General features: G+C 40.8%; 1 protein-coding gene and 1 long non-coding RNA gene across 5 annotated transcripts in view; one reads left to right on the forward strand and one right to left on the reverse strand.

The window, feature by feature from the left end:
• Window positions 1–222: 222 nt before the first annotated feature.
• Window positions 223–13,888, reverse strand: part of MYO16 (myosin XVI) — a 400,883-nt gene continuing 387,217 nt past the window's right edge. For all 4 annotated transcript variants that reach the window (XM_074561661.1, XM_074561651.1, XM_074561671.1 and 1 more), the window contains one exon: window positions 223–1,136. In XM_074561661.1, the coding sequence (XP_074417762.1) occupies window positions 903–1,136 (234 nt within the window). In that variant the 3' untranslated portion in view covers window positions 223–902. The remainder of the gene's footprint in view (window positions 1,137–13,888) is intronic.
• On the forward strand, window positions 7,622–10,377 carry LOC141737918 (uncharacterized). Its single transcript, XR_012585273.1, has 3 exons — window positions 7,622–8,326; window positions 8,908–9,118; window positions 9,671–10,377. It is a non-coding gene; the product is annotated as an uncharacterized LOC141737918 (long non-coding RNA).

The following is a 13,888-nucleotide window of genomic DNA, read 5'->3' on the forward strand; positions in this document are numbered from 1 at the left end:
TAACGCAGAATGAAATAAGATTCGAGATGTAACTGCAGAATTCACAGTTCACACATGCAGAAACATAGGTCCACCAAAAAGAGGTCATGTTCTCTAATTCATGACTGTGAACAGCATCAAATCACACCTGCATATAGGAGCTTTGCAAGAATTTCAGGATTAGATTTTAGAAAGGATATTGCCAGTTCTGAAAAAAACAACACAGTGTTGAAACTGTTTGGTATGTTGTTAAAGATAAACTATGAAAGAAAAATGAGAGTACTGAATTTATTACCTGTATTTTGAAGAAAGAACAACAGCACCAATTGCATAAAGTTATAAAACACCAGTAATAAACATGTAAATAATCTTCAGGTTTGCAACGCCAATAGAACACAGACATCTACAAAGAAATATATATATGTATACATGGAATATAATAAAACCATTCATTAGGGAACAAGAAACATCATATTTTTGTACTATATAAAACAACTGTACAGTGTGCACACAGACTTTCCTGATCTCTCTAAAATGCCTGTCAGTCACTTCTCCCCATCATCGTTTGCTTAACATAGTTTCTTCATTGTCCATGGGAGAACCCTTAAGTGACTGTTTTGTACTTTTAAACTCAGTACTTATAGTGCAGCTTGTCTCCATATATATATACACACACACATATACATATATATACTCACAGATGCACACATATATGTATGTGTGTATATATATGAAAAGAACAAACACACACACGTACACGCACACATGACAGGTCTAAGTAGCTCCTCCATCCTGTGCTCTTGAATGAGTGCTTATAAAAAAATCCCTGCACGCTTTGTGAAGGGAAGAAAACTTGCTGATTGTGCAGACTGAAGTCGTCAGATGGTTTCATTCCTAACGGTCTGCAAACACACGCGTCTGAATCACATGGTGGTATCCCATATGCCTGAAGAGAGTCTGTTGCAGGAGGTATCTTCTACCTTCTTCAGCAGCGTTGGCTTTTTACAAGGGGGTGGAGGTGGGGCTGTGATTCTTTGCTCAGTGTTGTGCAAGATTTGCTGCCAGTCTTCTCTCTCTTCACACAGCTTTCTCCTCCAATCTAGAAGCTCTTGCAGAGCCACACTCTCATTCTCTGAAAGTCTAAGCTGATGAATAACCTGTTAGTGAGAAGGAAATAATAATAATAATAAAAAAGGTAAATGAAGTTAACTCTCCTGGTAGTGTAAAACTGCAACGTCCATGTTAAAGGAGACTTCACACAGCATCCTCTGCCTCTTTTGTCATGGATGTAAACCGGTGAGCAGGGCAGATTCAGGTCCCATTTTGCTATCTCCTTTGTAAAGAGCTCAGTGACATGTATAATGTTGTATAAACAATAATGACTTTCAGCAAAATGTCCTTCCCTTGAACTCAGGAGAGTTGTTTTATACTGCAAGGAGGGAACCACCTTCTGCTCTCCGTCCAGTATTTGCAAAGGGCACCACGGACCATTATAAGCTTATCCACACATTCTAGTAGGATGATGAACAGAAATCCTGAGACTGCTACAGTGTGCCCTGGCTGAGCCATGTTAGATGGTGAGTGGCTGTGAGTGCTCCCACTCGAATATTTACAATTAGAGAAATAAATAGGTGCATGTGGGTAAGCCCTCAAGTTCTGCGCTCTTAGACTCCCCACTCCCCCTCACAAAACAGACTGCCTACAGTGATGCGTAGTCCATATTTCTAACAACTTGATCTTAAAACTGTTGTCATATAATACTGTTATACTCACAAAATACTCCTTTACACAGAGCAAGTAACAGCTGCAGGAGTAGCAAGGTTTTGCCCCTAAATGTAAATACCTGAATAGCCATAACGAAGAAACTATAACCTGTTTTGCTGCATAGCATTAGTAATGCAACTTGTCACAGATAGGTGTTATCCTTAGAACCAGGGGCTGGCCCTTGTCTTCCTCCAGAGAATACATTAACAACTTAAAACATACTTTCAGTTGGCTTGAAACTATTTCTAAATTCATTTTGAAGTAGCCAGAGTTCTGTACTAGATTTATAATCCACCCAGAAGAAACCGTTCCCTGCCATTTGACTTTTCTGTTCCAATGATTATTTATTTTGTTTAAGTCAGTTTGAAGGTCTCATGACAGCACAAGTCCACGGAGCTATAAAGTCCATCTCACCATCCTTTAAGACCTACTTAGCACCGATGCTGTACAGCAGCACCTAGAGCAGGTGCTGAGAGCCATTTGCTTGGGGGTATTCTGGAACAGAAGGGGCTTATCTAGGGAACACGAACCAAACCCACCATAATAGCTAATGGCCCATGGCCCTTACCCTGCTACCTTCCTTCTTAAGGACCCCACGGGGGTACCTATAAGAGGCACCTATGACACGACTGAAATGCCCACACTTCATCACACACAACGGGCTCACGTGAGAAGTATGGCTATTCTTGTCAAGGTTGCATTTATACTCCTTGTCACGATGAGAGGTGGCTGCGTGTTAGTTACCATGATAAAAGAATCGATGTTGGGTGCCCTTACATGAGACGCTATTCATGTGGTCAGTTCCAGTTGCAAGGAGGTCTGAGTGACATGAAAAGCAGTTTTGTCACTGATGGGCAATCAGGTTCCCGGGGTAGAAGACTTTGCTACTGCCTGTGGCTCCTGCTGTTCCCTCATGGAATAGGAGGTACCTGGGTACAGAGGCTTACACGGGCTTTAACACTGCTGCTTCAAATGCGTCCTGTGCAAGTCAGACCTTTCACTCCTGCTGTCCGAGAGGGAATGAGCCCTCACAGTGGAGATGCCTGAAGATTGATGGGTAACCTGCTTCATTTCTGCTTGGTTGATACGTCAAGGAGAAATACATTATCCTATATAATGTCTTAATAAAAAGGTATTATAATTTCAAGTAGAGTTGTAAATTATGCATTTTTAAGAAAAAAAGAAGAAAAATGGAAAGTGTTTGAAAGACTTCATTAAAGTATATTTTGGTGCCATCCTAATTGCATACCACTACGAAATCAAAACCCTCTTTGCTTTTATGTTTACACAATATGCAACAGGGCATCCCAGCAACTCAAAGGAAAATTAAATGTTCCACAGATATTCTTAGAAGCATAGAGGGATATCAGCGACTTCTTGTGTACACATTACCTTTTTTTTATTTTTTCTTTTTTTTTTTTTTTCCATTGTGGGTAGGAAAGATTAGAAGACAAATGAAAAGTTTGTAATTGGAAACAATTTATCAAGAAAGACAGGTGGGGTAGCTTTATCCTATGGAACAGACGTGCAGTTTGGCAGGCACTGCAGCTTACTGTGGCCAATTTCTATAGATTTTTAGTTATGGGCATAACCCAGTTTAGAAACCAGGTAGATTGGAATCCGGTCTTCCTTATTTAGACACTTTATTTGCATCTAAATTTTAGGCATTTCATGAACCCCTATTTGGCATGCTTCTCAGAGAGGTGCTGGAACATACAAAAGCAAGCTGTGTTAGACTGTCATTGCAAGAGTTTCATATGAAAGAGTTTCAGAGGTAAATAAACAAGGACGTGCCTGAACACTGGTAGGTAAGTATTCTTGTAAGAAAACAGATATTTTGAAGCTTTGTATTATTGGATGCGCTCAGGTGACCAAAGTTTGACTCTAAGGAAGTACAGAGGAATCTTTGGTTTTGGAAGATGGACAAAGTATTTGAACAGAGGCAGCGCCACTGCTATTCTAAGAAACATAAAGGCACACAGGTGCAGGGTGAAAAGCGAGTACAATTTGCCTGGGCAAGGCAATTGACAAATGCATCCTATTTATAGCTTATAAACACTGAAGAGGCTTTATTATCCAGACCCTGCTTATGCAAGCTGTAAATTAATGTTGGGTCAGCAGTTTCACGATAGACCTCATTTTCCAGTGTATAGTGGACAAATGTTGGTCCAGTCCACAAATGGGTGTACATCTTTTATTGTATTTTTTAAACAAGGATGGAAAAATATCTCAAATCTTTATTCATTATGAGATTGGTCCGGTAAGTAAGCTGGAAAAAGTTTATATTTCAATCTGGATGAAGGACATACGATGGAAATACAGTGGAAATAAAATGGGGGAAAACGCACAGGAAATGGAAGAGCTTTAAACGAATCAATTAATTTAATTAGATCTATTTAAATAACTTGATAACTTTTCTCTTTTCCATTCATGATTAGACCTGTGACAAGCTAAAGATTTATTATACATATTCATTATAGAAAAGATTTGCTGAATAATTTTGCATGAGGCTCAATGCAAAACAGCAAGCTATGTTTCTTCATTATTATTCTATGTCCCGAAGAGGTATTTTGTGAAGGGTGGATGAGGTGTGTAGGAAGTAATTGCTTTAAGACTACTGATCTTTTCAATGAACACTGAACGAACAACTTCAAGCGTTAAGGGGCAGAGATGGTACCAACTGTAGACCAGGATTTTCTTGCTCCAAGTCAATGGTAAACCAGACATGGGCACCATAGCATTTGGGCTAGACCCACAAAAAACATTTAGTATTTGAATACTTGGCATTTAAGAGCTCTGCCATCTGGGGAAACACCATTCCTGTGTTTGGTATCCAGAGTCCTTACTGAGCAAACAAGAAAAGCTGACATGTCAAAAACAGTGATGCACAAGAGAAGACTGTGCGGAGTTACCAAAGCTATTTATTGGAAACTGCAATGGACTGAAGCAGTTTAAAAAGATCCACATTTTCCACTGTAAAATACGACAAGACGAACAAAATAAATTTGTAATGAGCAGCCCAGGGATCCCAGAGAGATCCCAGAATTTGTTCTTTCCACCTTACAGCCCAAGCTATCAGACTGCAGAAGCAAATGCTCTCCTGGCACTGGGGACTTTGGCTGCTGACAAAGCATCAATGGTTCCATCCGGGCATACACGGAAGGACTTTCACCATTATCTAGCGGTTAGAGCACATAGGGAAATCAGAAGATGTGGATTTGACTTCTCTCAGGTTAAGGAAGAGACTGAGTGTCCATATGCTGAGACGACACTGTGACTACAAGAGGTGGATTCCGAGTGCAAGGAAGAAGGACTTTGGCTCCTGTGCTTTGTTGCTGTCCATGTGTGATAAGTACAGCAAAGCAAGTCCTTCAGAGTGAGTCCCTTGTGGTTTCAGCGCACAAGAGAGAGTGGAGACAGAGCTGGCAATCATGAAAATCTTAGAACATGATTTTGCCTACTGAGTTGTACCCATTTAAGTGTTGCATAGTCATTGGAGAATGAGCCTCTGAATTGCCTTATGGATTTAGGATTCCAAATAGTGCCTGAATTTCACTTTACAGCCTAAAGCAGACATACTGGATTTCAACTTTGTCTTAGAACCAAGATGAGTTGCTATAAGTCAATAAATTATTTTAATTATAGTCTTAGTTCTTAGGCTAGTTAAAAAATGCGGTGAGGTTTTAAGTATGGAAAGTCGAAGGTTTCACATTTTTAAATCATTTGTGACAAAAGGTATGCCAGATAAAAAGATTAACAGGTCCATTTAAAATTAACTTTGAGTTATTTAGAGATTTGGTTCTAGAATCTCAGGAAATTCATTCTGCATTAAAACATCAAATGCTATTACTTTACAGAGGATATTTTGTAACATTCAGAAGTAACAAAGAGCTTATAGTGTCTATTTATGTGTCAAATGCAGCACAGTCTTAATCATCAAGCTATGGCTAAAGGACTCATTAAACTGTCTGCCAAACAGAGATTTATTGATTTGCATTAGTAGCTTCTTCTGAAAATTTCGCCTCATTTTGCTCTCTCCCTGACTAAACGTAGGGTTCGCTTTTTCAAAAATTTGTGTACTGTACTCTAGTCATTTTTTTTGGTCCTTTGTGATTGCATTGGGGTTTTTTTTTACAACTATTCACCAGAAAATGAAAAGAAGTATTTAGTTACATTCTTGGATGTTGAAACATACAGATAATTTTGTTTGCGTAAAATGTAGCTCTGCATGTTTTATTATAGCTACTGTAATTTTTAGTAAAATTCCTGAATATAGACATAAAAGCACATCAGAAAACAGATTTTTAAATCACAACACAAGTTAAGGACATGTATAACGTATAAACTTGTGCTCCTGAGACACTTGCATGAGGTAGCTGGTCCGTATTTTCCCTTCAGAGACATACTGCCAATTATGTTCTTTAATAGATTTGTCAATGTTGGTGCTTTAAAGTAACTGTCAGTAGATGCTCACAATTAATTATTACAGCATTATTATGTTTCTCTTCCATTAGTGTTTTAAATTGTTAGTAAAATTGAGGTCCCATCATGGAATCCATGGGGAGATTGAGTCTAGAACAGCAATGATTCTACCTTTCTAAAATTTGATCAGGATAAAGTGAATTATGCAATAAATGTAAAATGTTGATGATAAATTATCATAATTATCTTAGAAATGGAACTGCCTAGAGAAAACCCATGTTTTTAATCTTTTCCAGTTTGTAGACTGCTCAAAAATGTAGGCAGAACAAATTTCAGCCTATAGGTGACTCGCAGTTATCTTTATTAGAGCCCTCAAAAGCAGCTCACAAACCCCCTGCCCATCATCAGTTTTAAAGACAGAAGTGATCAGGATGTTCTCACCTCTCATTTCAAAATTAAAGACGCAATGTCATTCAGTACTTCTGGAAATAGTTCTTACTGTATGTGATTATTAGCAAGACAAACACATTTTTATTCAACCTGTGACAGGCATGCATCTCTCATAAAAATTTTTCTAACTCATTTTAATGGTTTCATCTTTCTTTGTTTTCTTTTTGCATCTGATAAGCCCCTACACTGACTGCTTCCAGACACGCTTGTCACATCTTTTTTCCAAACTACAGCACAGGCACACTGCAACCTCTCTAAAAATCCTAACCCTTCAGGTTCAAACAGATATGTTTGTTTTTTTCTGTGTTACAAAAAAGCATAAATCAGGAAACGATTGCTTTTCCACCAATTCTTGAACCAAGAAAAAAAAAGCACCTGTCAGCCTACATGTTATTTACCACCACGATACTCATTTTAAGCTACAAGAGGAAAGCACAGAGTAAACCAAGGGTGTGTTAAGAAGCCTAGGCAAGCATTCAACATAAATCAAATCAATATGTAAATTCGTGTTTGATTGGGAAACCTGCATTGGCCACGTAAGACCCCAGCAGGGAGTAGAGAGCAGCTATGATAAATGAGTTTACATGTTTCTAAATTCCAATTAAAAAATCTTCAAATACAAGTGTACCACTGGGATCCAAGCTGATTCATGTGATTGTCTTGTGAATGCTGGGACATGCATAATGGGATCTAATAACTTGGTATGTGATATGCAACAATAAAGTGATTTTAGTTAATCATACTTTTAAACTGCTCATGATTTTTCTTTGTGTTGGAGCAACCTTACAGTCTCCAAAAATAAAACTCTCCAAATGGATGGCAAATGGTTTTGTTGGAGAGGAGAAAATGGCAAAGACGACAGGTGCTCTGTCTGGTGCAAATCTGGAATTGCTCTGGAGGAGGTATGCCAGCTTAAACAGAGTTAGACATGAGATCTATAACTGATATATATATATATATATTGCATTTGCTTTGTTCTAAACAAGAAAATATTTTTTTCTCTCTCAGTTAAAATTTCTTATTACATCAAAAGAATAAACTACCTTTTGGACAGGTGTGGTATAGATGACATACCAAAGGAAATTATAACTTTGCTGATATTTAAAAATTGGGGGTAAACTTAAAAGTAACTTTGTGTTTAAAATGAAACTAAAAAGGGACTACATTTCTGAACAAAATCAGATCACCACAAGAGTCAGGAAGAAATGTTTTCTCTTCTGGCAAGCATTTTTCAGCTATCTGGATTTTTCTGAGGGACAGATTTAATTTTCTTCCAAACACCAGACGTGGGGTGATGCTGGAAGAAGGATATTCTGGTGTCAGAGACCACGCAGGCACAGGCATCTTTGATTGCCCAGTCCAGCCCTCTGCTATCACATGGCGTTTGCAAAACTCACAAGCTTCATCCTAAAAAAAAAATAATTAATCACATTGTTTGCCTTGGTTTGGCTTTCTGAAAGAATTTTCCAGAAAAATTCATGAAAGAAGAGTCCACTAAGGATTTCTAGCTACAAAATGAACTCTGCCTCCAGACGACTGGAACCTGAGAGATCACACCGGCAAAAGAGGCACCCCGCGGCTCTCTGTTTTCTCTTGGCAGCAGCCACTTCTCCTTTTCGTCAGAAAGAGACTCCTGGGCTACACATACCTTCGGTGTGCCTCAGACAGAAGATTTTTATATTCTTCATCTGACAGCTATTGTATTTCTGGTGTAAGTTGCCTGATTTGCTCTCATACTCTTTTTGTTTTTCTGTGGGTTTGTTGGTTTTGGGTTTGTTTTTTTTGGGGGGGGGGTTGAGTGTTGATTTTGGATGATTTTTTTTTATTTTATTTTTTGCAGGAATACATTTTAGTTGCAAAAGCAGGGCTTGGTCTTCTGTGATTTTGTACCTTTCCCTCAGGGTAGCAATAACATGCCTAGGACCATAATATTCTCAATTCATTAGGTCAATCATCTTCCATACAGCTTGGAGATGTTTCAGCCATCAAACAAAGATATTATATATTTGCAAAATAAAATCAGTACACAAATCCTGAGTAGAGCTGTAATGTGTGACGTGGCAGAAAGTACTAGAACAAGCCTATACATTCAAACCAGGGGTGTATTTTATTTACTTATTTGGATCTTGTGGGTTTCACTTATTTATTTATTATTATTTATTTTAGCTGAGTGTCTTTCAGCTCTAGATTTCTGGTATCAATTACAAAATGACACCTTCCCAGAGTGACTAAAACACCAATGAATATTGAAATATACTGTTTTTTTCTCTAAGGTAGTATTTCTCTTTCCAGATAGACTGACTACACAATGCTCTTTAAAATTTTCAGAGCATCCTTCTAATTCATCTCTGACACTTGAGAAAAAGATTATGTTCAGGACAGCAACTGTGCCTTTCTCAAGATGAAGATGGAGAGGGAGCTGGGCATGTTTAGCTTGGAGAAGAGGAGACTGAGGGGAGACCTCATTGCCCTCTACAACTACCTGAAAGGAGGCTGGAGAGAGGTGGGTGTTGGCCTCTTCTCCCAAGTAAATAATGACAGGACCAGAGGAAATGGTCTGAAGCTGCGGCAGGGGAGGTTTAGATTAGATATTAGGAAGAATTACTTTACTGAAAGAGTGGTCAGGCACTGGAACAGCCTGCTCAGGGAGGTGGTTGAGTCACCATCCCTAGAGGTGTTTAAGAAACGTCTAGATGTGGCTCTTCAGGGCATGCTCTAGTGGCAGAGATTGTAGGTTGTTTGGTTGGACTCGATGATCTCAAAGGTCCTTTCCAACCATGAAGATTCTGTGATTCTATGCATTCTGAAAACAAGTCATTTATCGTAGACGTCTTCAGACCACCTGACCTAACAATGTTGACACCACTTTGTACATAATCTAACAAAAAACATCTGAAAAACTGAATGATGTTGCCTATTCATTTGATCACTGCTGCTTTGTGGTATTAATAGAGATATTTTACTCGTTCAGTTTGCCACAATGCTTTCGAAGCAATTACAAAAACAATCATCGACTTATATTTACTAACGTTGTGTATCATCCTTTCTTGTATAGAAACACTGTCCTTATGGTCAAACAACATCAGAGGCAAACACCACTTCATTTATGGTCTGTTAGCAGTCTAAATCTCGGCTGATCTACATGTATGCGGCAGCGTATGACAGCAAGAGAATGAAGGGCAGAAGGACCAATTTATTCTCTCTCACACCAGGCACTTACGGCTGGGTCAGACGTGAAGTCACTCTTCACAGGTGCTGGCAGTGGGGTAGTGGACCACAGTCCCATTGAACTCACATTTGAAGCAGCCTTTTAAGGTGACCCATTGGCCAGTGTGGCAGCCCAAGAGGAATAACGACACACTTCAGCCAAACCTGAGCTTAGCGACGGCACAGGGATGCTCAGGAGGTTTTGCTCCCTTCTCCTCAACAATCACAGCCTTATACCTGGGGAAAATGCAACGAGGATGAAGCAGTGGAGACAGAAAAGGGGCTTCAAATGAGTAGGGGGATGACTGTGGCATCTACTGGTTCAAAGAGGAGAATCTGCTCTTTCTCTTTTGGAGGTCGCAGCAGCCAGACGTAGCACATACTTGCTGAGGAGAGGGCCATCAGCCTTCCAAAAGCCCTTGATACAGAAACACAAGATATTGTACCTACTGATGAATTTATACTATACATTACCTCATACCATTTAATCTATAAGGCACATGGGTTTGACTGTAAATCTTCTAAAAATAAAGCCGTACCGTGTTATAAAACCTGATTTTTGTCTGTATGTGACATTACAAAGAGAATTCTTTGACATTACCATCAAAACAATAAACAAAACACAATTCAGGGGGATACACTGATTCAGATCAATTTTAAATATGTAACATTCTATGCCCTCTCTTGGATGTTATGTGTTTACAAAGGCATTAGTGATTTTTTTTTTTTATTACACCGCACTTGTTTGATTGCCACGTTTTGCTTCAAAGATGATCAAAGATTACTTCCAGCTAATAGGCAAACACGACAGACATTAATAACGAATGTTAAGAGCCCAGTGTTTAGAGCTGTGACAATGGGCGGGGGGTAGCAACACATTGCATTCTTGACTATTCAATTTTTTTAACTTTTGAACAGTCAACAAAAGAAGCGATTGGCAACAAATATTAAATCAAGTAGGAACAAAGAAGGCCCTTGAAACTATAATGAATATGCAGCTCTTTCTGAGGGAAGAGACTGCTGAAAGCAATGAGATTTTGTGAAATAAGAGCTATGGCTTAAGCTATAATGAAACAATAAATACATTCTTCAAGAATATGAAAAGACATTTCCAATTTTTCATTGTCAGATGTTGGCTCCTATATTACTGCAATCTGCCAACCTGCACTATGGGGTTTAAACAAAATAGAAAAGATAAGACTGCAGATCTTTTAATATAACAATATGTGAAAAAACAACCATCATTTTTTATCTTGCTTCTTTGAACACGTGACAGATGAAAACATGTTTCAAAAGTGGGTAACTAAAACCTTACGCCAGGGTGTACTGTAGAAGGGGATAAAGTCCCTGTAGTGCACATAAAAATATGCTGGGGAAGACAGGCAGGATTATTCCTGCCTCAGGCAAAGGCAAACCCATCCACAGGATTGCTTTTGCTCAGAGATCTGGGTGTACTTGATGGGTGATGTGGAAGAATGGGGAAGTCCGATGTGTACCTCAAGGGAATTTGATTTTGGGTGAGAACAGCCGATGATTTGTATTGTATGATGTTACTCTCTACATAATAATCTATGTGATCACCTCTGTGGTTGCTGTATACCATATCAATGGTATTACAGTAACAAATGCCCAGATTAACGAGGAATGAATTCTAATGAAACCGAGCAATGTGCAGCGATGATAGAACTGGACAAGCGCAGCGGTGATGGAACCAGAACTGGCTTCAGCATGCAACAATCAAACACCACACACCATCTCTCCTGCCCTGAAGGACTGTTATGACAGATGAAGCCCAAAGTCATGCACTAAACGAACTCAACAGACATTTTAAAGGGCTGGCCCGTAGACTAAGGCAATGATACATGTATGTATATATCAAAAGACATGAAAGGCGGTGGTGATTAATTAGGGTGTATTGGAAAGTGTGGGACCTTGGCATGATGTAGATGGTATAGACTAAGGGGTGGATATTGTCCTGGTTTCAGCTGGGATGGAGTTAATTTTCTTCCTGGTAGCTGGTATAGTGCTGTGTTTTCGATTTCAGATGAGAATGATGTTGATAATACACTGATGTTTTAGTTGTGGCAGAGCAGTGCTTACACTAAGTCAAGGACTTTTCAGTTTCTCACACTGCCCTGCCAGTGAGGAGGCTGGGGGTGCACAAGAAGCTGGGAGGGGACACAGCCAGGACAGCTGACCAAACTGGCCAAAGGGATGTTCCATGCCATATAGAATCATAGAATCATAGAATCATAGAATTGTTGAGGTTGGAAGGGACCTTTAAGATCATCAAGTCCAACCTTTAACCTACCCTGACAAAAGCCACTTCTAAACCATGTCCCTAAGTGCCCCATCTACCCTTTTTTTAAACACCTCCAGGGATGGTGAATCCACCACCTCCCTGGGCAGCCTATTCCAATGTTTAATAACCCTTTCAGTGAAAAAATGTTTCCTAATATCCAATCTAAACCTCCCCTGACGTAACTTGAACCCGTTTCCTCTCGTCCTATCACTTGTCACCAGGGAGAAGAGGTCAGCCCCCATCTCTCTACAACCTCCTTTCAGGTAGTTGTAGAGGGTGATAAGGTCTCCCCTCAGCCTCCTCTTCTCCAGGCTAAACAACCTCAGCTCCCTCAGTCGTTCTTCATAAGGTTTGTCCTCCAGACCCCTCACCAGCTTTGTAGCCCTTCTCTGGACACGCTCCAACACCTCAATGTCCCTCTTGTAGCGAGGGGCCCAAAACTGAACGCAGTACTCGAGGTGGGGCCTCACCAGTGCCGAGTACAGGGGGATGATCACTTCCCTAGTCCGGCTCACCACACTATTCCTGATACAGGCTAGGATGCTGTTGGCCTTCTTGGCCGCCTGGGCACACTGCTGGCTCATATTCAGCCGGCTGTCAACCAACACCCCCAGGTCCTTTTCTGTCGGTCTGCTTTCGAGCCACTCTGCCCCAATCCTGTAGTGCTGCATGGGGTTGTTGTGACCCAAGTGCAGGACCCGGCACTTGGCCTTGTTGAACCTCATACCATTGGTCTCAGCCCATCGGTCCAGCCTGTCCAGATCCCTCTGCAGAGCCAACCTACCCTCAAGCAGATCAACACGCCCGCCCAGCTTAGTGTCATCTGCGAACTTACTGAGGGTGCATTCGATCCCTTCATCCAGATCATTGATAAAGATATTAAAGAGAACCGGCCCCAGCACCGAACCCTGGGGGACACCACTTGTGACCGGACACCAACTGGATTTACCTCCATTTACCACCACTCTCTGGGCACGGCCATCCAGCCAGTTTTTTACCCAGCGAAGAGTACACCTGTCCAGGCCATGAGCAGCCAGTTTCTCCAGGAGAATGCTGTGGGAAACAGTGTCAAAAGCTTTGCAAAAATCCAAGTAGATAACATCCACAGCTTTTCCCTCGTCCACTAAGTGGGTCACCTTATCATAGAAGGATATTAGGTTTGATAGGCATGACCTGCCCTTCACAAACCCATGCTGACTGGGCCTGATCACCCTGTTCTCCTCCATGTGCCGTGTAATGGCACTGAGGAGGATCTGTTCCATGACCTTCCCAGGCACCGAGGTCAGACTGACTGGCCTGTAGTTCCCCGATCCTCCTTCCGGCCCTTCTTGTGGATGGGTGTCACATTTGCTAACATCCAGTCAGCTGGGACCTCCCCGGTTGTCCAGGACTGCTCATAAATGATGCAAAGTGGCCTGGCGAGCACTTCCGCCAGCTCTTTCAATACCCTTGGGTGGATCCCATCCGGCCCCATAGATTTGTGCACCTCCAGGTGCTGAAGCAGGCCCCTCACCGTTTCCCTTTGGATTAGAGGGGCTTCATTCTGCTCCCCATCCCTGTCTTCTAGCTCAGGGGTCTGGGTATTCAGGGAACAACTGGTCCTACTGCTGAAGACTGAGGCAAAGACTTCATTAAGTACCTCAGCCTTTTCCTCATCCTTGGTCACAATGTTGCCGGCCCCATCTACTAGAGGACAGAGATAATCCTTAGTCCTCTTCTTATTGCCAATATATTTATAGAAACTTTTTTTGTTGTCCTTGACAA

The sequence above is a fragment of the Larus michahellis genome, chromosome 1 (genome assembly GCF_964199755.1).
Source record: "Larus michahellis chromosome 1, bLarMic1.1, whole genome shotgun sequence".
Lineage (NCBI taxonomy): Eukaryota > Metazoa > Chordata > Aves > Charadriiformes > Laridae > Larus > Larus michahellis.